This window comes from Callithrix jacchus, chromosome 5 (genome assembly GCF_049354715.1).
Source record: "Callithrix jacchus isolate 240 chromosome 5, calJac240_pri, whole genome shotgun sequence".
NCBI lineage: Eukaryota > Metazoa > Chordata > Mammalia > Primates > Cebidae > Callithrix > Callithrix jacchus.
Window position 1 is genome coordinate 6,138,897 of NC_133506.1, and position 22,152 is coordinate 6,161,048.

Here is a 22,152-nt window from a genome sequence, read left to right on the forward strand (position 1 = left end):
TGTGCTCGCCACCATGTATCTGACTTTTCATTGCCCCCTGGGTCAAGTGCTCAAGAAAAGCGAGTGCAAGGTTGAGTATCAGCTCTAAATTTGCAAGGGTAATTCTTATCCTGGTTGCTAGGTGTAGTCACAGAGCTGGTTCTGGGTTGAGCTCCTCACTCCTATGTTCCTAGTGGGAGCAGGTAGCCCTGAGCTGACCTATGCATCTCTATCCCAACAGGTAGTAGAAATGGAAGTCTCCTGGGCAGTGGTGGTCTGTTGGGTACAGGATTTCTCAAGAATGGCCAGGTGCTCAACAATGGTGGTGTTCTTGGTGCAGGTCTTCTCAGCCTGATGGGAATAACCATCAGGCTGCGGCCAACAGTGGTTCTTCCACTACAAGACTTGCTGCTCACTTCTCTGAGCCAAACCACCTTGAGAATGACCAGGAATACATTTATCTGTGTTCCCCTCACACTGAAGACACTACTGAGTACAGCACCCAGTCTAGGAAATCCAGTATGCTCCAGATACCCACTCTGCTGCCCACACCCCCAGTGAGAATGACTGCTTCTACTCCTATTCCATCTGTGAGAAACCATGTGACCAATCAGGACACCATAGGTAAACTTTGTCAGAGTGAGATGGATGGTCCAGGCTCTACTGACAAAAGTGTGATGATCAGGCACGGATCCTTAGGTCACAAAGAGATGACCACCCCTGGACAATTAAGCGAGAAGGTTTTAAAGAGACTTGGCAACTCAGACCACAAGTGGATGACCCAATCTGGCCATACAAGTGTGGGTAGTATGAGCTTCTCAGGCAGTGGTCAACATTCAGATGCTTCTTCAGAAAATGTTGTTGTGTCTGGGGTGACTTCACCTGGCGGTTATGGTCAGTATAGGGCTGAGTCATCCGGTGGTTTGGGTCAGTCTGGGGTAGGACTAATAACTGGCCATCCTGGGTCTGGGAAAATGATTTTGGTCAGTCTGAAGCAGGGTTAATGAGTTATCAGCCTGGTGGTAGGTCATCTGGTTATGGTCAAACTGGGGATAGGTTATATGAGTATGGTCAGCAAGGAAACAAGTCATTTGGAGGGTATGGTCAGTCTGGGGTAGAGCCAATAAATAGCCTGAGCCCGGGTCATCTGGTGGCTTGGGTCAATCTAGAGCAGAGCCAGTGAATGGTCAGTCTGGGACCAGATCATTTAGGGGTTTGGTTCAATCTGGGGAAGGTTCAGTGAATTCTCAGACCAGCAACAGGTCACCTAGTAGTTATGGTCAAACTGAGGCTGGGCCATCTGTTGGCTATGATCAGTTTGGGACAGGGTCATCTGGAAGGTATGGTCAGTCTGAGGAAGGATCAATACATGTTCAATCTGGGTCTAGATCATCTAATGTTATGGGTCAATTTGGAGCAGAGTCAATGAACAGTCATCCTGGATCTGAGCCATCTGGTAGCCGTGATCAGCTCGGGACAGGGTCATTGGGAGGGTATGGTCAATCTGGGTTTGGATCATCTAGTGATTTGGGTCAATATGGAGTAGGGTCAGTGAGTGATCCAACTGGAGACAGGTCATCTACTGGTAATGGTCAAACTGGGGCAGGGTCACTAAATGGTCAGTCAGTCACTAAATGGGGTGGGGTTATCTGGTAGTCTTGGTCAATCTGGGGCAGGGTCAATGAGTGGTCAGACTGGGGATAGGTTATCTAGTGGTTATGGTCAAACTGGGGCAGGGTCACTAAATGGTTAGTCTGGGGCTGGGCTATCTGGTGGTCTTGCTCAGTCTGGGACAGGGTCAATGAGTGGTCAGACTGGGGACAGGTCATCTAGTGATTATGGATATCTTGGGACAGAGACATCTATACGCTATGGTCAATCTGAGGCAAGGTTAATGAATGTTCAGCCTGGGGCTGGGACAACTGGTAGTATGGGTCAATCTAGGGTAGGGTCGATGAATGGTCAGCCTGGGCTGGGAGCGTCTGCTGTTGACAGTCAGTTTGCACTAGGATCATCGGGAGGATATGGCCAACCTATGTATGGGTCACCTAGTCATTTTAGTCAGACTGAGACTATAGCAGTGAATGGTCAGTCTGGAGCCAGGTCATCTGGTGTTTTGGGTCAGTTGAGGGTTGAATCAATGAATGTTCAGCTTGGAGAAGTAACATCTGATAATTATATGCATTCTAGGGCTGCATCATCTATAAATTCTCGTCAGTTTAGGGGTGGGGTATCTGTTGGCCATGGTCAGTCTGGCGCTAAGTCACATGACAGTCATGGGCAGTCTGAAGCTGGGTCATCTGGAGGTTATGGTCAATTTGGGGCTGGAATATCTTTTAGCTATGGCCACTCAGGAGCTAGGCCACCTAATGATTATGACAAGTCTGGGGTTAGGTTCTACTTAGGTCATGGCCAGCCTGGGCATGTCCTTCCTGCCCCCTCTGGTCCAACTGGGAAATACCATCTGGAGATCCTGGCCACATGGGAGCCCCAGTGGATGGCAAGGCTCCCCAACACAGTGCTCCAGTCAGTGGCAATGCACTCCCTCCCCTGGTTCATGATGGTGAAGGAGGAGGTATAGGAGCAGGAGCTGGAAACCCACTCAGTCAGCAATTGCCAACAACTGCCCTTAACAAAGACCTCCTGGCTCAGGAAGGGCTGCTGGAAGCCATCATTCTCAACAATCAGAATCTGGTTGGGGAGAGAGAGATTCGACTTAAGATCCTCCTGGGGAGCAGGACCTTACCTACTGGAAAAGATCACCTCCTGGAGGCAACAGGGTCGCTGGCTCCGGAAGGACTGCTCTGCAAGGTTTCTCTGGGGAGACTCTGTGGCCACGGGAGTCTTGTTGGCATCAATGATGTTCTGAAGAGCACTCCTTTTGGGAAACTCAACTGTTGGTGAGTTTGAGAACTTCTTCAATAAAATAGTTTCCCAAAGCACCGGTCAGCAAGGGTTCTAGGTGCTCACTATGTGTAAGTGTTGGAGTCTGACTCACCTGATTAGAAGGCAGGCAGTGAGAGGGCAGCCTCAGACACTGCCTCCTCCTGCAAACTCCCAACCCACTGCCCAGCATCCCCTTATTACGGCTTCACCCCTGGATTTATGAAGGTTTGTCTAAGCCTCCACCGAATTACAAATAGCACTGGAAAGGAGTACAGCAGAAGCTCTTCCCAGCTAGTACCTTAGTCATTATTTGATACCCTAGTGGTTAAAACAGCATTTTTGTTATATGCTAACACCATAGTTTCCAACTGATGCGTTGAATTTAACATCTTAATTTTCCTTTAAGGTCTTTCCTTTAACGTTAGTTATCAGCTAACACTTTTCTTGTCTAGGATTTGGAAATGGGATTTAGAATGGAAATCTAGGTCAAGAATAGGAAGGCCCAGGATAGAGGAAAGGCCATGTTGAAGTTTGAGTAGTGAGTCAAGAAGGCTGGAGAGTTCTGCATTTCCACTTCACCTTGCTCTTCCTATCCTTCACGTTCAAAATCATCAACTTCGATATCATCCAGCTGGCATGGAAGAAGGTCTATCCTTTATCCAACCTCCAATTAGAATTTCAGACCAGGTTGACCATCAAACTCCCAGAGGCGAGTATCTTATTCATGGCCAGAGAACCCAAGTGGAAGAGATAGTAGGCAGCTTTTTTAAATGTTTAATTTATGTGGAAACGTAGTAGGCATATATGTTTATGGGTTACATGAGATACTTTGACAGGGGCTTGCAATATGTAATAATCACATCATGGTAAGTGACGTATCTCTCCCCACACCCATTTATCCTTGATGTTATGAACAATCCAATTATATTCTTTTAGTTATTTTTTAAGTAGAATTAAATTATTATTGACTATAATCACTCTATTGTGCTATCAAATACTAGGTCATATTCATTCTTTCTAATGATTTTTGTACCTGTTAACCATCCCCTCCCAACCCCCATCACCTCACTTCCCAGCCTCTGGAAACCATCCTTCTATTACCATGGGTTCAACTGGTTTACTTTTCAGCTGCACAATTGAGGGAGAACACGCAAAGTACGTCTTTCTGTGCCTGCTTTATTACACTCAACACAATGATCTCCGGTTCCACCCAGGTGGTTGCAAATGACAGGATCTCATTGTTTTTATGGCTGAATAGTGCTCCATGGTGTATGTGCACCACATTTTCTTTACCCATTCATCGGCTGCTGGACACTTAGGTGGCTTCCAAATCTTGGCTATTGTGAAGAGCACTGCAACAGGCACGGGAGGCAGATGCCCTTTCATATGCTGATTTCCTTTTTGGGAGTGTAGACACTCCGCAGTGGGGTTGCTGGGTCATCAGGTGGCTCTGCTTTTAGCTTTTTGGGAGCTCTCCAAACTGTTCTCCACAGTGGCTGTACTAATTTACATCCCCACCAACAGTGTACAAGGGTTCCCCTTCTGCACATCCTAACCAGTATTTGTTATTTCCTGTCTTTTGGATAAAAGCCATTCTAACTGGGGTAAGATGATATCTCATTGCAGTTTTGATCTGCATTTCTCCAATGATCAATGATATGGAGCACCTTTTCATATGCCTGTGAGACCAGGAGGGACCTAGACTCAGGAAGCTGGGGAAGGAAGGGGCTGGGCTGTGAGATGTGTCTCCTCCTGTTTCCTCCTCAGAGACGCCTTCCCTGACCACCCGATGGTGCCACCTCCTTTCCCTTTCCCTTCCCAATATGGTTCCCTGTTTATTCCCTCTACAGCCCCCAAGACAATGGCCTCTGTTTATTTATTTACTTTTTATTGTTTACTTAGATCTTAATTACTTAAGGTCTGTCTCATGGACTAGAACCTAGCCTTCATGAAAACAGAAGCCTGGTCTCCCTTGTCCAGTGTAGAAATCCCAGTCCCTAAACCACTGCTAGACAGTCAACAAATGCAAGAATGAATGGATGATGAAGCCAGGAATCTAATATTGAACCAGACAACCCAGTAGCTTAGATTCCAGATGTTTAAATGAAAGAAAACAAACAAGACATGAAAAAAGTCTTTTTGAAAATCACTAAGAGGAAAGAAATATCTGAATTATGTAAAAGGGACTTCAGTATTCCTGCACGCCCCAAAGACCGGGATCAAATAACTCTCCTAAACTGCCCTGAATGTGCCCTCTACAGGGAGACGTGACACTGTCCCTGGGAGGGGTGCCCTGGGCACTGTCTTGGCCAAGAGGCATGCCAAGGACCCCTCTTTGTCCTCAGTTTGACTAGAGATAAGGTGTTCCACGAGCTCACACTTTAGGAATTGGTGGACTCTGTTACTAACCACCGTGAGCACATATTGAGCACCTACTGCATGTCAGCCTCAGTGCTAAGCACCTCAGAGATACATGATTTTATTTAATATTCTCACACTCATTTGGGAGTATAATAATAATTATTATTATCCATTTTACAGATGGGAAGACTGAGGTTCAGAAAGGCTAAGGACCAGCCAGGCACAGTGGCTCATGCCTGTAATACCAGCACTTTGGGAGGCCAACGTGGGCAGATCATGAGGTCAAGAGATCAAGACCATCTGGGTCAACATGGTGAAACCCCATCTCTACTAAAAATACAAAAATAAAACTAAAAAACTGGGTGTAGTGGCTCACACCTGTAATCCCAGGTACTAGGGAGGCTGAGGCAGGAGAATTGCTTGAACCCAGGAGGTGGAGATTGTAGTGAGCTGAGATCGCACCACTGCACTACAGCCTGGGCAACAGTGCAAGACTCTGTCTCAGAAAACAAAAGAAAGACTAAGGACCTCATCAAGTCACACAACCAAGCAATAGAGTTGGGGCTTGAACTTCATCCTCCCTACTCCAAAAGTCCTGTGCTTTAATGACCTCCTGATGCCAGAGTTGAGAGTAGTGAGGTTCCGGGGGCAGGGGAACCTCTCTGTAGAATGCTGTGTGGTTGTTTTAATATGAAGAGACAGGCCATTTCCCCCACTGTCCCCAGAGGGACCATCCTCCTCCCAGTTGTAGCTACAACTGCCAAGTGCCCAGGCACAGCCAAAAAAGGAAAAATAAAACCAAACCACCCAGACCCTGAGGGAGGGTCCTTCATGGAAACTCATCACGAGTGCAGGGAAAGTGGAGCCTTTTATTGACAGTGGGATACTCAACATGCTGTGAGCGTGCGGTCTGAGAGGTGTCACCCAAGGTGATTCCCCTCCTGTTGGGCTGACCATGGAAGGTACTGTTTGCCAACTGGGCAGAGGCTGGGTCCTTTCTCAGAGTTGAGGCAAGGGACGGAGAGGGTTGGGGGGCCAGGGAGGGACCTGTCATGGAGGCTGAAGGGACTCTGGGCAGGGGACTGTGTCCGGGCTGAGCCTCTCTGGGACTGGTTCCAACTTCTTCCAGCTGCAGCAGCGTCTCTGCCTCTGTCACTCACGTGCTCAGCACCAGAAGGTCCTTGGACAGCAGAACACAGAAGTGGGTGATGGGTGGGGAGGCTCTGGCTAGAGCCTCGTTACTCACCCGCCTACAGATCTGGCTGGTCATGTTTCTCAGAAGCAGTAGCTCTAAATAGCGGCAGCAAAGGGGGTCACACGGCCCCAAGGAGCATCTGGCCGTGTCATTACCTTGCCCTGGACAGAGGACCTTGGGCAAGACACTTCCAGTCCCCTCATTCCCCAAAATAAGAGAAGTAGGCCTGAGTCCATCTTCACAGTCTTCCAAAATTGAGTTTTCACACACACACAAAAATTCTTTGGCCAGGCACGCACTTGTAATCCCAGCACTTTGGGAGGCAGAGGCAGAGGCAGAGGCAGGCAAATCACCTGAGGTCAGGAGTTTGAGACCAGCCTGGCCAACATGGTGAAACCCCATCTCTACTAAAAATACAAAATTAGCTCAGTGTGGTGGTGCATGCCTGTAGTCCCAGCTACTTGGGAGCCTGAGGCATGAAAATTGCTTGAACCCGGGAGGTAGAGGTTGCAGTGAGCCGAGATCATGCCATTGCACTCCAGCCTGGGCGACAAGAGCCAAACTCCATCTCAAAAGAAAAGAAAAATTATTCAACAAAATAAATAATAAAAGTAAGAGACGATAACCCATAGACCAAAAGAAATATTCATGAGTCTCTATCGACAGAAATAAATAATTAAACGAGTAAATGAATATATGGAGGAGAAGGGACAGCTCTTCCTCAGTGGAATTCCAACTGACACATGTAAAAGCAATGAGAGAACCAGAATATCACCATTAGGCACACGCCACGGTCATAACAGTTGCAGGCAAAATCGTGAACCTTGAATGGCAAAAATTAGTGGGAGAAAGTCTAACGAGAAACGGGATATTTGCATGGTCTCCAGGTACCTGCTCACAGAGATTGATTAGTTACAAAGGGGAAAATAGTAATTTTACAGGAAGAAACACCTTCAGCAAGCAACTGAAGTGGACACCTCCAGGAATAAGTCACATGGTCATCGGTACCCCCTGAAAAGAGATGCATGGAGGACGGCATCATTTCTGTGGTGTTCTTGCCAAAAGTACAAAACTTCAATCCCATCATGAAAAAAGTGTCTGTCAAATCCAGGGTGCGTCACCCAAAACAGGCCAGACTCATGGGAAATGTCACAGTCATGAAACACAAGGAGAAGGTGAAGAACTGTCCCACAGTGCAGGACTGTAAAGAGACATGACAGCAGAATGCAAGATGGGGTCCTCGACTGGAGCCTGAACCAGACCAAAGGCAACAGAGGGGAGACAAGAAAACATCTGCAGAGTGCTCATGGTTTTGTGCCAATGTTCATTTCCAGGTTTTGGTCATGGTTCTCGGTTATGTAAGATGCTAACATTAGGGGAAGCTGGGAGGAGGGTATTCTGGAGCTCTCTGTACTATGTTTGCAACCTTTCTGTGCATCTAAAATTATTTCAAAATAAAAAGTCAAAATAAATGGCTAGACCTCTATAATAATAATAAGAGCAACTGCCGTTTACAGGGGCCCTACAGGGCCGAGCCTGGGACTGAGGTTTTCTTTAAACCTTGGAAACCCAATGCCCATTACACATTTTATTACAGGTATTTGTGTTATCTCCCTTATGATTCTGAAATAAGGTTCACAGATTCCATAACCTGTGTATACATATATCTTAAAAACCAGTATAATTCCTTTACCGGAATATAAAGGAGGAAAATAAGACACATCATTTATAATAAAAGATATGTATTTTGATCTGAAAATATGCAAGCATTCAGGAAAGAAAAATTCATCGCCACCCATTTCAAAAAGGCCCGGGGGGGCAGGGAGGGTGTAGCACAGCCCCACCCAGAGCCTCTGACTTGAGCTGTTTCACAGCCTTTTGGTGGAAACGCTAACTTCTCACCAGCTGCGTGACCCTGAGCAAGTGGCCTACCCTGTCTGATACTCAAGTCCTTTCATCTATTATGTGAGGGCGAACATCAACCAGGGCTGTGGTAAGGCCAAATCCATGAAAAACTGTTCATGGGGCACTGAATCCTACTAGTAAATAGTAGAGATGATGATGATGATGATGAAGGTGAACCTGTGGCGATCCTGTTCATGTTTCCTAACCCCTTTGTTTAAGTGAATGATAACATTTTATAATAAAATGCTGTATCTCGTTTAATTTCTCACCACAAACTCTATGAGGTGGGCATTATTGGCCCCCATTTTCAGATGAGGAAACTGAGGCTCAAAGCAGTGCTGAGGTCCTGCCGGATCTCAAGAGACAGGACCAGGAGTGGGGACTGTCCCAGAGCCTGCACCTGAGCCCTGACCACACTGCCCATCCGAGGTCATTGTCCACCTCCCTTGACTGTGCCCCTAATGTGGGAAGGGTGCTATTCCCTGGGCAAGGTCCAAGCCTGGCATGAATGTGAGGGGCAAATGTGAGAGCCAATTTCCTTTGGCAAGGAAATTGTCAATCTGGCACAAAGGCCCCATTCATTCCATTTCTGGGAATTTGTTCCGAGGAACTAAATCTAGAATCAAGAAAGAGTTTGTGCGTTGAGATGTTCACTGCCACATCCTTTATGACCCTGATGGTGTCTATAATGGTGGACGCTTCCAGAAATGCTTATTACATGCCAGGCCTGTGCAAGGCACATTACACACAGAATCCCACTTTTTCCTAAAAGCAGACCTACGGGTAGGTACTATGATTAGTCTTTTTTCGTAGAGGAAAAAAATGGAGGCTCAGAGAGGTTAAGTAGCTTGCCCAGGGTCAGGGTCACCCAGCTGGAAACTGGCAGAGTTAGGATTTGAACCTGGGTCACTGGGCTCCAAGCCTTGTTCTTTAACCCCAATGCTCTGCTGATTTCCTGAGCAAAGCCAGGTTTAAAAATAAAACTCCAGAAAGACTGGAATGAAAAGCAGCAAAATGTTTTCGGGGTAGTTGCTGGATTGTGTGTGTGTGTGTGTGTGTGTGTGTGTGTGTGTGTGTTGATGCATACATGTTTGTTTAATCTTTTCCATATTTTCCAAATTTCAGATAATGAGCACGGGTGGTTTTTATAGTGGAAACAAGAGCCCCTGCATTTGAAAGTCAAAGCCCCTGCCATGATTATAATTAGCCAATTACTTCAGGAATATTCGCCTAAAGGCCATCTCCCCATTGGGCTGGGAGAGCTTTGCAAGGGCTGGGGATCATTGCTCACTGCTGGATCCCCAGGCCCCTGCACAGTGCCTGGCACACAGGAGGTGCTCAATAAATGTTGCTCCTATGAACTACATCACATTCCATTTTGGGTAAGCCCCTCACTGCTGTGAGCCCCCGTTCTCTCGTCGGTAAGATGGCAGCACTGACACCTGTGGTGAGGGCTAAATGAGACTGTGAATGTGTGCGTGTCCTTCAAGGATCCTTGACAGCTCTGTTCCTTGTTCCCTCAGCCCCATACTTGGAAGGAAGAGAACCCTGTTTCCTCCCCTTCCCTCCTCTTCTCTTCCTCTTCCCAGTTCCTGGCCAGAATGCAGCAGTCAAAGGGGACGAGCAAAGGGCAAGGAAGGAAAGCAGAATGGAGCTTGATCTCCTCTTACCTCCAACACGTCAATGTCTGCATTGCTGAAGTCGATGTTGAGGATTTTGGGGAGAGGGACACCGGAACCCAGCACAGCTGAAAAACAAAAAACAGTCAGACGTGGTCAGTGGGCCAAGAGGTGTTGGTCTCACCAGAAGCCAGCAGTATTTGCAAGAAGATTGGCAATTTCTTTTTTCTTTGAGACAGAATCTCGCTCTGTTGCCCAGGCTAGAGTGTAGTGGCACAATCTTGGCTCACTGCAACCTCCACCTCCCAGGTTCAAGTGATTCTCCTGCCTCAGCCTCCCGAGTAGCTGGGATTATAGGTATGCGCCACTACGCCTGACTAAATTTTGTTTTTTGTTTTTTTAGTAGAGACAGGGTTTCACTATGTTGGCCAAGCTGACCTCAGGAGATCTGCTCCTACCTTGGCCTCTCAACGTGCTGAGATTACAGGCATGTGCCACGGTGCTCACGCCCAGCAATTTTTTTTTTCTTTTTTTTGATGGAGTTTCACTCTGTCACCCAGGCTGGAGTGCAGTCGCTCGATCTCGGCCCACTGCAACCTCTGTCTCCTGGGTTCAAGCAATTCTCCTGCCTCAGCCTCCTGAGTAGCTGGGATTATAGGAACATGCCACTATGCCTGGCTAATTTTTGTATTTTTAGTAGAGACGGGGTTTCACCATATTGATCAGGCTTGTCTTGAACTCCTGACCTCAGAGGATCAACCTGCCTCAGCCTCCCAAAGTGCTGGGATGACAGGTGTAAACCACCGCACCCAGCCCTGGCAATTTCTTTTATGCCTCTAGGCCTTTGTCCTTGCCATTCCTCCTGCCTGGTGCACATTTCCTCATCCTCGCATCCCCGGTGAGTTCTGAGTCCTCTCTGAGACTGTTCAGATGTCACCTCCTGTGTGAGGCTTTCTGGCCCCCAAATGACTCTAGGCTCCTGCAGCACTGCCATCCCACTTCTGAACTGCTCAGTTAGAGAAATCATCAAGTATTAAGGCTGTGTTTCTGTATCTGTCACTCCCACCACATTCTGAGTTCTTTGAAGGCAAGAACTGTGCCCCCTTGGGAGGCTGAGGTGGGTGGATCACCTGAGGTCAGGAGTTCGAGACCAGCCTGGCCAACATGGCGAAAACCTGTCTCTATTTAAAGTACAAAAATTAGCTGGGCATGGTGGTGCATGCTTGTGATCCCAGCTACTTAGGAGGCTGAGGCAGGAAAATCTCCTGAACCCGGGAGGTAGAGGTTGCAGTGAGCTGAGATGGCGCCACTGCACACCACACTCCAACCTGGGCCACAGAGTGAGACTCTGTCTCAAAAAAAAAGAAAAAGAACTGTGTCCCCAGCATCCGCCAGCCCTTTGCCGGGTCATGGAGGAGATGGCAGATGCTTGCGGAGTGAAGTAATGGAAAGGTGGAGCCCCAAGGACTGGCTGCCGTGGGAGGGGCTGCTTGTCTTCAGATTGTCAGAGCCTAAGTAAACCTGCTACGTACTGTTCTAGAAAGAGAGCAAGAAGCAAGAGAGAAAAGAAAGAAGTGGGGTAGGAAAGGGTGGATGGGGGAAGTAAATTAAGTGAGATTTCACAGACCTCCCTTTTCCAGCAGGATTTTCAAAAAGCTGAGGACACTGTGAATCGACCCCGCAGGAGTATCTTCAGCAGTTCCCAAACTTGCTCAGCCGTGGAACCCTGTTTGCGGTGTGTTTTGTGGGACCGCTTTATGGAGCTCAGTTTGGGGATACAGGCTTAGTGCAAGCTCTCATTTTTGAAAATGGTGAATTGCATTTCAGTGTGATTAAAGGACTCGCCTCCAAGTTCACACCACTCTTAGTGATTAAGCCAGGTCGGCCCAGCCCAGCTTCTGACCCCATCTTGTCTCACGGAGGAACCACTACTTTCCCCACCAGTGAGACTCAGCCTCCTCTGGCTACAGTGTCCAGGATAAGGGATTGTTGGACATCAAGATCACTCCAAAAGAACCCCCTCTGGTGTAGCTGATGACATCGGCTGGGACGTGCCAGCCTCCCTTGACTTCTCATCTAGGAAGCAGGGGTGGGAGAGAGTCTGGGGTCCAGTGGCCTGGGTGAGGGCTTGGGCAGGGGTTCCCAGTCCCAGTGTGTGAGAACTGGTAACCCCCACAGTTCAACCAGCAGCCTTCCCAGTAACACTCCTGAGACACCACAGAGAACAAGGTAAGCTCAGTCTACTCAGTTTATAAAGCTGGGCAAGAAAACCTCCTAACTTGATATGGCTGCCTAGGGGGCGGACTCTGGGGTGCGGCGAGAGCAACTTTAGCTTTACCTGTGCCAATGGAACTTTTCACAAAAAGAATGTATTCCTGTGGCTCCCATATGATTATAATTAAATGTTTAAATATGAGTCCGGCAATATCTCAATCAGATGGGAAAGAATGGAGAAAAAAGAGTTTAGAAGGAAACGTATTCAAATGTTGAAATTCATTTTCTCTGGGAGGTTTTTTTAAATTGTTTTACACTTTCTAAAATTTGCGCACATATAAGGCTCATATATAATCAGAATTTTCATAGATAATCAGAAAAAGAAAATGATCAGCCAAGCAAGAAAGAAGCAAATGAGGAAGGTGACAGAACTTTGGGGACAACATTTACATTTGGAGGCTTTCACCAACACACGTCAAAGGAAGTGCTCGGAAATACTGCTGCGATGGGATAGATGCACACCCAGCATGCCCAACAAGCCGGCACCCACCAGTCCCCAAGCCACGAGCCCCCAGAGAGGTCCAGGCACCCGTTCTCACCGTTCATCGCGGGCATGAATGCCAGGTTGAAAATCTTCTCCACCAGCACCTCCATGAGGCTGATCTGCAGAGGAAGAAGGAGGGCTCAGCCCAGGCAGGGGGTTTGCTCAGCTCCAGAGGGCCCTTGGGTCTGCTCCCCTGGCTCAAGATGGAGACACAGAGCAGCTCTGGGAGAGTCTGGGTCCTGGCAGTCAGAACCCCCGGGACCCCAGAATTCCTCACTGGCAGCCTTAAGGTGCCCACCCCCATCCACTTGCACATTGTGGAGACGGGCAAGCTGAGGCCCATCGTGGGTGCTGGTCCAAGGGACCTGTGAAGCAGGGATTGAGGGAGGCTTAGTTCCTCCCCTGGGAGGCACAGAGCACCAGGTTCAGGGCAGCCTGGCCCCAATGGCATTGTCATGGCATCCCAGAAGACCTAATGGCCCTGGAGACAACACCCCAGTTTCCCCTCCCAGCTCAGCCTCTGTGGGCCTCTGGGCAGGCTCCTTCACTTCGCTAGCCCTCAGCTTCCTCAGCTGTAAAATGGGTCAGTGAGCTGAGTTTGCAGTGAGGATGTCAGGTAGACCACGTCAAACTCCTGGGCTTGAACCTTTTCCCACGTAATCTCCCTTAACTTCTCTAAGCCTTGGTTGCCACATCTGAAAATGAGAGTAAGTAACCCTTGCCCCGTAGGGTGGTTATAAAAATCAGACATAAGCCGCTGTATGTAAAATGCCTGACGTTCCGATCTGCACAGCGTGAGCGCATGGACTCACTCTCCAGCAGTGCCTCCTCCCAGCTCTGTTGCCTTGGGCAAGTCACTTGAGCTTACCTTCCTTATTTGGAAAAATAGGCTTAATAATAATACCCAAGTCATAACAAGGAGGTGAGGATTAAATGAGAAAACCTCATTACCAGAGAAAAAGAGCATAATTCAGTGCCTAGGGCACGTCTCTCTAGCTTCATAAACATTCAATGATTTCACTCTGTCAGCCCCTTTCTCCACTTGGACCCCAGAGACTTCAGTTCTAGTCCCAACTCTGCCCCAACCAGCTGCGAAGCCTTGGGCAGCATCTCCCCTAGAAAATGAAGCTGGTGAGACCGGCTTCACAGGCTGCAGCTTTTTGGGTTAGGAAAGCTATGAAATAAGCAACACAATGAATGGGTTTGACTTTTTCTGCACATATGGAAATCTCATCCAAGCTTGTCCCAGAAAGCTGGCAGTTGCTTAGTTGTCAATTTATAAAAAGGAGAAAAACAGCAAGCAAAAAGAAGTGCTTCCGAAGCCTCAGGTGGGGGCGGGGGGTCCAGGAGTGAACAAAGAGATAAAACAGGACCCAACCCTAGAATGTGAGCCTCTCAGATTCCTGGACCCTTGGAAAAGCAGAATTCCACAACTTAGGGGCTATAAGGGCGGTTAGAAATGAAGTCAAATTTTATTCATTTTACAGATGGGGAAACTGAGGCTCAGAGTGGGTTGATATTGCCCAAGGACACACAGGGGTCAGTGGGCTCCTAACTCCAGGAGGAAAGGGGTCCCATAGGACAAGCTGCCACCATGCCTCCCCGCCCTGAAGTGGCCCCCCATGGGGCAGCCAATTAACATGGGACAGCACAGACAAGGCAGAGCAGGAGCTGCAAGTCTGTTTTCTGTCCCTCACTTGCCTCGTGGGCCTCAGTTTCTCCATCTGGCCGTCTGCAAAATGAGGGCTGACTGTGTTGACACAAACCCTTTGGAATTTGCAAACTCCCCATATCCAGCCAGCCTCATGGGAACACCATTCCCGGAAGACCCGTCCCGGGCTCCTTCCTAGAAGATCTTGCCCTGGGACCTGAGCGTGGTACTTACATCAAAGTTGCCCACGTTTGAGGTTCTGAGGTTGAGGCTGGTCCTGCAGATGAAGAAAACAGCCTGTGAGAAGCAGGGACTGCCTGCAAATCATAAGGCTCTTCCATTGTGACAAACTGTGAGCAGCCCTCCCCTGTCCTCACCAACACTCTCCATCTGCAGGGATTTAATAAGAACAATGCTGGCTCTCACACGCCCAGCTAACTACACAGCAGACACGACGCTAAGGGCTTCATGCACCATACAGCAAAGGCTCAAATCATAGCTTTGCCACCTACTAGCTGTGTGACCTTAGTCAAAGTACTTTCCCCTTTCTATGCCTCAGTTTCCTCATCTGCAAAGTGGGCGGCTGCTAGGACTAAAGGGGGTATTCTTGAAAAGCGCGGCTACAGAGCCCCGTCATACTCGCATGCGTGATTGCCACCGCCTTGTGTAATCAATCCTTCCAGTGATCCAGTGGAGCAGAAGCCTGGGGTTCCAGGGTAACTTGCTGCAGCGGCGGAGCCAGGGAGGGAGGGCCCAGCCTCGCACCTTGAACCTGCGCTCTCGCTGCTGTGCTGTTCTGAGACGGGAGGCTGAGGCCTGGGTTTGAGGTCTCGCTCTGCACCGTAAGAGCCTCAGTCTTGCTGCACCCGAATCTCACCTGCAACTGGCAGTCCTACCCGGGAGAGGCCTGACTGGGCTTGCCCGTGGTCCAGAAATTGTTTGGGGCTGTTCAGAAGCATCAGCTCAGTGTCCAGCAGGAGAGAAATAAAAGGTCCTGCTGCTTCCTCCTCCTCCTTCTCTTCTTCTTCTTCCTCCTCCTCCTTCTCTTCTTCTTCTTCCTCCTCCTCCTTCTCTTCTTCTTCTTCCTCCTCCTCCTCCTCCTCTTCTTCTTCCTCCTCCTCCTTCTTCTTCTTCCTCTTCTCTTTTTTTTGAGACAGAGTCTTGCTCTGTGGCCCAGGCTGGAGTGCACTATCACAATCTCAGCTCATTGCAACTTCTGCCTCCCAGGTTCAAGTGATTCTCCTGTCTCAGCCTCCCGAGTAGCTGGGACTACAGGTGCCGGCCACCACGCCTGGCTAATTTTTCACCACATTGGTCAAGCTGGTCTCAAACTCCTGACCTCAGGTGATCCACCTGCCTCGGCCCCCTAAAGTGCAGGAACTACAAGCGTGAGCCACAGCTCCCGGCCAATAAAGGCACCTTCTAAGGAAGGAAGACTCCACTTTGGACATGTTTTCTTCCTTCCTGACTTCCTCTCCCAGCCCTCTCTCCCCTCTGCCACTGCGCCCCACAGTGTCTGTCTGTGCCCTTTTCCTATCTGTGAAGCTGGCCTGTGCTGCTCTCTGCAGGAGACCCCCATCTCTGTGCAGAGCTGGCCCCTATACCTCATCCAGGCCACAGGCTGAGTCTGGCCTCCTTGGGAACTCCTGGATGTCTCTGACGTGCCCCATATTAATCATGAGTGACTGCCATTGGTGGGCTTAAGAAATATTGGTTGTAAAAGAAAAGCTTACAATGATCTAGTCACGTGCTACAAATTTTAATTAATACATACGACCTTAATTAATCTTGAAATGGAAATAATGATAGTACTTATTTCCAGAGGCTGATACCAAGAATTAAAGGAAGGCCGGGCACAGTGGCTCATGCCCGTAATCTCAGAACTTTGGGAGGCCGAGGCAGGCAGATCACCTGAGCCCAGGAGTTCAAGAACAGGCTGGCCAACATGGCGAAACCCCATCTCTACTAAAAATACAAAAATTAGCTGGGTGTGGTGGCACACACCTGTAATGGCAGCTACTTGGGAGGCTGAGGTAGGAGGATTGCTTGAGCTGGGGAGGTCAAGGCTGCAGTGAGCCATGACTGCACTCCAGCCTGGGCCACAGAGCAAGCCCCTGTCTCAAAGGAAAAAATAAAGAAATAATGAAATGAAGACACATATAGGACTTAGACAAATACCTGGCACACACAAAGCATCCAATGGATAATAATTATTCGTTTTATGAATCCTATGAAGTAGTGACTATTATTCCCGTTTTCAGATGAGAAAACTGAGGCTCAGAGGTGAAGTTGGTCAGCCAGCGAGTCAGTGGTCACGTCAGGATTTGAACCCACATTGCTTAGCTCCAAAGCCCGTGATTGTACCCATCCAGTGCAGCAAGTCACACGAACCTGGGTTGCATCACAGCCCCTGTGTATACTTGCTGGGTGGCCCTGGGTAACTGAATCCACTGTTTCCAGCCCTAGTTTTCTCCCTACAAAGGGAGAGTAATAGCCCTGACTTCCACCTGGGACCATCAGAGGGGAGATAATACATGCCATCGAGTACCTAGAGCAGAGCCTGGTAGGTCTTCATCACAGTATCCTTCTCCCCCTTCTCCTCCTCCTCGTCCTCCTCCTCATTATTATGACTTAGAAACAGGGTCTCACTCTGTTGCCCAGGCTGGCATGCAGTGGCACAATCATAGCTCAAGCTCCTGGGCTCCTGCCTCAGCCTCCTGAGTAGCTGGGATTACAGGCACAGGATACCACTCCCGGCTAATGTTTTCCAGGACTATAGGTGTGCACCTATGCCCAGGTAATGTTTCTATTTTTGTAGAAATATTTTTTTTCTTATTTTGTAGAGATGCAGCCTACATTCCTCAGTCTGGTCTCAAACTCCTGGCCTCAATCAATCCTCTGGCTTCGGCCTCCCAAAGCGCTGAGATTACAGGCATGCGCTACCGTGCCAGCCCCAGCAGCATCATTATCACTGACGCTGTGGGTTTTGGCAGAAGTTTCTTTCTGAGTTCATGGCCTTGCCCACCCTGCCTGGCTTGTGACAGTGGTCTTGGCAGGCACGAGCCATCATCACCTTTGCAGCTCCTTGGGTTTACCCAGCCCTGAGAGCCATACAGGACACCTGTACCCACTCCCTGGTGGCTCCTGCATGAGCAGCACCAGCCCAAGCAGGACCCTAAGGCAGCACAGCCCCTTACCTGTCCAGCTTGGCATCAATCATAAGCTTATCTTCTTCTACGGAAAATGAGGCCAAGAGCTCGGTGTCCTGGTGGGAAAGGAAAGGAGAAAGACGTCGCTGCCATCGTGTCTTGGCCAGTGCTTGCCGAGGGCTCATTGTGTGCTGGGTGCTATCTAGGGCTTCTTTAACCCTGAGCACGAGAGCGGGTTGTTTCCCGGGACCTGGCTCCGACCTTTTTTAAGCACGAGACTCCTGCTTAACACACACCGTGTAATGGATTTGCACACCCTCTGGAGGGAAGGAGTTCGGAATCATAAGTTGCCAGCATTAACTATTGTTCACAAGTGGATCACAGTAAGGGCTGAGCAAACACTTCTCAGTAAGGCAATGTCACAGGATGCCCATGATGTAAGGGGGGTGTTTACCACGTGTCTCTGCGATGCCTCAGAGTGGGTGGCGAGTGGCTCGTAGCCTATGAAACTCACTTTAGGTAATGAGATTGGGCATCACCACTGCCAATCATAACTGCCCTATCCCCCAGGAGAGGACATCAAAGCCCCAAGCTCATCTCTCTTTCCAAATAGAGGCTGTTGTGTATGAAAATCTCCTTTTCCTTCCCTGCCTCCCACCCAAAATAAATTGGATTTAAGAGTTGGCTTTATGAAAAAGCGGTAAGCTCACGACAAATTCAGGTGCTCTTATGAGTAACAGCAATGACTGCCATGATTGGCCAGATGGAGAACCTGGGGCTCTGGGCGCACATGGCAGGGCTGTAAGCTGGTGTGGGAAACGCTATTTGAAGCTAATTTACTGAAGGGCATGTAGGATTTGGCCAGATGAAAAAGAGGGTGGGAGAGTAACCCAGGCAGTGGGGAGAGCATGGGCAAAGGCCCCGAGGCAGGAAAAAGGTTGGCATTAGAGAGGTGAAGAGGAGCCCAAAGAGCAAGGAGGTGAGACGGTTAGTGAGGCTGGACTGGAATGGGGCCGAACCAGGCAGAGCTGTGGGCTGGGGAGGAGTCATTGCAGGATGCCAGGCTGGCTCATCCAAGCCTCTGGGCTGCTGATACAAAATCTCCACATGGTAGAGGCTAATCGATGGGGGACAGCTTGGGACAGCCATTCCCACTCCTGGGTTAGAGTTGACCCTTTAAACCTCCCATCTTATAAGGCCCCACGAGATCCCCCACACTTCGTGGCTTGGCATGCTCCAGTCTAGAGCACCTGATTCCCAACTAGAGGTGACTTATTTGGTCTCGAGCTCTGGGAGTAGGAGGGGCTAGCAGGAAGACAGCAGGTGGGACCAGTGTCTCAAGTATCTGAATCTGAAGCCTGAAGCCTTAAGCATGGCAGGGGAAATGGCACTTAACACAACTTAAAGCATTCCTCTGACCAGTGTTTACTGAGCGTCTACTATGTACTGGGCCCTAAGCTAGACTCTAGCCTAGGGTGTCACCACAGAGTGAGACTCTGTCTCAAAGGAAAAAAAAAGTAAGGAAGTGATCCATGCAGATACCTAGGGGAAGAGCATTCCAGGCAGAGGGAACAGCATGTGCAAAGGCCCTGAGGTCAGATGGTGCCTGATATGTTGGAGGAACACTGAGGAGCCCAAAGGTGATGAGGGGATGCTCATGAGGACTTTGTGGGCCATTGTCAGGAGACTGGCTCCTGACACCGAGGCTGGAGCGCAGTGGCACAATCTCGGCTCACTGCAGCCTCCGCCTCCTGGGTTTAAGTGATTCTCATGCCTCAGCCTCCCAAGTAGCTAGGACTACAGGTGTGCACCACCACACCTGACTAATTTTTGTATTTTTAGTAGAGATGGAGTTGACCAGGCTGGTCTCGAACTCCTGGTCTCAAGTGATCCACCCACCTCAGCCTCTCAAAGAGCTGGGTTTACAGATGTGAGCCATGGTTCACATTTTAAGAGGATTCCTTTCTATGAAATAATTGTGAAAATTGTTGTATTTGTATCTGTCCCCTGCTAGGTACTGGGACAAGAGAGCTGGAACCTTCTCTCTCATTTCCCCTTTCCCCAGCATCATGTAGAAAGCATAACACATAGTAGGTGTTCACTAAATATTGCCAAATGAATGACCAAGGCTGACATGGCCACACACTGGGGTAGATACAACCTGTGAGAATAACAACAGCTAACACTTTGACAGCCTTAGGAGCACGTCAGGCACTGCTCTGAGCATCTTACTAACGCCTTACTGCCACCCCCGCTGTGGTAGAGGAGAAAATCAGTCTCAATTTCATACAATCATCACAACAACCCCATATGGTATTTTCTCTCTGTGTGACAGATGAGAAAACTGGGGCTCAGAGGGAAATGCCAAGCAAATTGTCCAAGGCCCGCAGGACAGTTAAGAGTCCAGTCCAGAGATAGGGAGGACTTGCCCAAAGTCACACAGCTAGAAGGGGTAAAGGCTGGACTTGGGCTAGAGCCTCTGGCCCCAAAGTGGGGCTTGTAGCCATGCTGGTGGGGACTGTGGGGACTTGAAGGGGTCTTTGGGCTCCGAGAGACCATGTGGCTCTGTCTTGAGGCCCAGCTGGGGGCCCCGGTACCTTCGGACACTCACCACGTCAATGAGGCAGATGGTGGTCTCCACGTCATTGGGCTGGGAGACCATGATCTCAGCAGTGGCCAACACCTTCACCAGCGCCTTGTCCTTCTGCAGCGTCACGGACGGGGTGTTCGGCACCTGGATCCTGATGATGAGTGGGCAGGACTCAGGGTACTGCTGGAACACCTGTGGGCAGGCACCAGGCCGGGTGGGCGGGGCCCTTAGCATAGGAGGTTCCCAGAGGGTTGTCAGCCAACCTCTAAACACAGAGCACCGAGGTCGCCTGTTGCTTGAGTCCAACAAACCACAGGCAAAGCCACCGACCCACTGTGAGAATTGGGCAAGCCTTGCACGTGGGGTTACTGGGAGAAGTCACTGTGATCACGCCAGCAAGATTCAGGCTCAATGCCTGACACCTGGAAATGCTCAAAACCTGGTACTGTGTGGAATGGGGTCTCCCGGGAATGCTGGCCAGGTGCTGAATGGACATTCTTCATTTCATTCAATCATGACAACAACCATGGAGTATTCTTTTTCTTCACGTTACGGATGAGAAAACGGGGCCTCAGAGGGGAATGCCGAGGAAATTGTCCAAGGCCTGGAGGAAAGTTATGATTCTGGCGCAGGTCTGCGGGCTCGGAGCCCAGGCCCCCACTCTGAACACTGTTCCTGAAGTGAGACGTCCACACCTGGAGAATCCCACAGGGAGGTTCCAGCAAGGCACAGGCTGCCCCCTGGCCCGGATTGCTGGAGACATGTGAGCTTGTTTGCTGCAGTTTGATTCCGTGAAAGCTAATTTACTAAAGGGACAAGTCGTAAAATGACGGTTTGCCATATTTACCAAATAACTGACTTACCAAAAATACATACTGTAAATAGGTTAACTGACCATAGAGAGATGGGCAAAACCACAATATTACTTTTAAAAGAAATGGAATGAGGTCCCCTCTCCTGGTAACTCCGTGCAGTCCAGGTCTCCAGGACACGTTGCTGTGTCCAGCCTGAATCCACCTGCTGCAGGCCCAGTGCCACTGGATCACTTGAGGTCAGGAGTTCTAGGCCAGCCTGGCCAACATGGTGAAAACCCACCTCTACTAAAAATACAAAAGTTAGCCAGGCATGATAGTGCATGCCTGTAATCCCTGTTCTACCCCAGCTCTGCTACTGCCTCATTGTGTGGCCTCTCTGCGCCTCTGTTTCCCCATCTGTAAATGCTGTGCTCCTCCTCTCTGGTCCAGTGGATGGAGGGAATGATTAGAACCAAATGAAAAAGTATATTCTGACCTGGCACTGTGGCTCATGCCTATACTCCCAGCACTTTGGGAAGCTGAGGTGGGCAGATCTCTTGAGGTCAGGAGTTCAAGACCAGCCTGGCCAACATGGTGAAAACCCATCTTTACTCAAAATACAAAATTAGCCGGGCGTGGTGGCAGGCACCTGTAATCCAAGCTACTCAGGAGGCTGAGGCAGGGGAACTGCTTGAACCTGGGAGGTGGAGGTTGCTGAGATCACACCACTGTACTCCAGCCTGGGTGACAGAGCAAGACTCTCGCATAGTAAGACTCTGTCGCAAAGAAAAAGTATATTCTAAAAAACAATTTCATAAGCTGTAAAGTGTAGTGCACATAGGAAGTTACCCAGTAAATAAAAGGTACAGTCAACTGAGGGGTCCACCTCCTCCCTGGAGCGGCCACTGTTACCACGTTCGAGAATGAGGCTTCTGATGTTCAACTTGCAGCCACATAGGGGCGATAGTGACCACGTGTTGCGTTTGGTCTCCCACTAGAGCCTTTGAATTACACCCAGGACTAAACAAGGCGGGCAGAAGAAAGGTAAACTCTGCAACGGCCAGAGACCACAGCCATCCTTCGCACCTGCATGACGCTTACTAGGAACAGCGCCCTTTGCTTCCAGGTGCAAGCAATAGGCCCAGAACCAGAGCTTCGGCCAGAATTGGGGTGGGAAAGGCCTTTGCTCCAACTCTATGTGGCCAATTGGACAAACGCACACTTTCTCTTTTTGTAAATGAAATAACGTGTAATTATTAACAACA

At 49.2% G+C, this 22,152-nt stretch overlaps 1 protein-coding gene across 2 annotated transcripts in view; it reads right to left on the minus strand.

Annotated features, from left to right (window-relative positions):
• Positions 1 to 6,075: 6,075 nt before the first annotated feature.
• The window catches only part of BPIFB4 (BPI fold containing family B member 4), a 28,714-nt gene continuing 12,637 nt past the window's right edge, over positions 6,076 to 22,152 (minus strand). For both annotated transcript variants that reach the window (XM_035298092.3, XM_035298093.3), the window contains 6 exons: positions 20,115 to 20,285; positions 17,552 to 17,619; positions 14,589 to 14,631; positions 12,759 to 12,822; positions 9,997 to 10,073; positions 6,076 to 6,406 (listed from right to left, as the gene is read on the minus strand). In XM_035298092.3, coding sequence (XP_035153983.3) covers positions 6,383 to 6,406; positions 9,997 to 10,073; positions 12,759 to 12,822; positions 14,589 to 14,631; positions 17,552 to 17,619; positions 20,115 to 20,285 — 447 coding nt within the window. In that variant the 3' untranslated portion in view covers positions 6,076 to 6,382. The remainder of the gene's footprint in view (positions 6,407 to 9,996; positions 10,074 to 12,758; positions 12,823 to 14,588; positions 14,632 to 17,551; positions 17,620 to 20,114; positions 20,286 to 22,152) is intronic.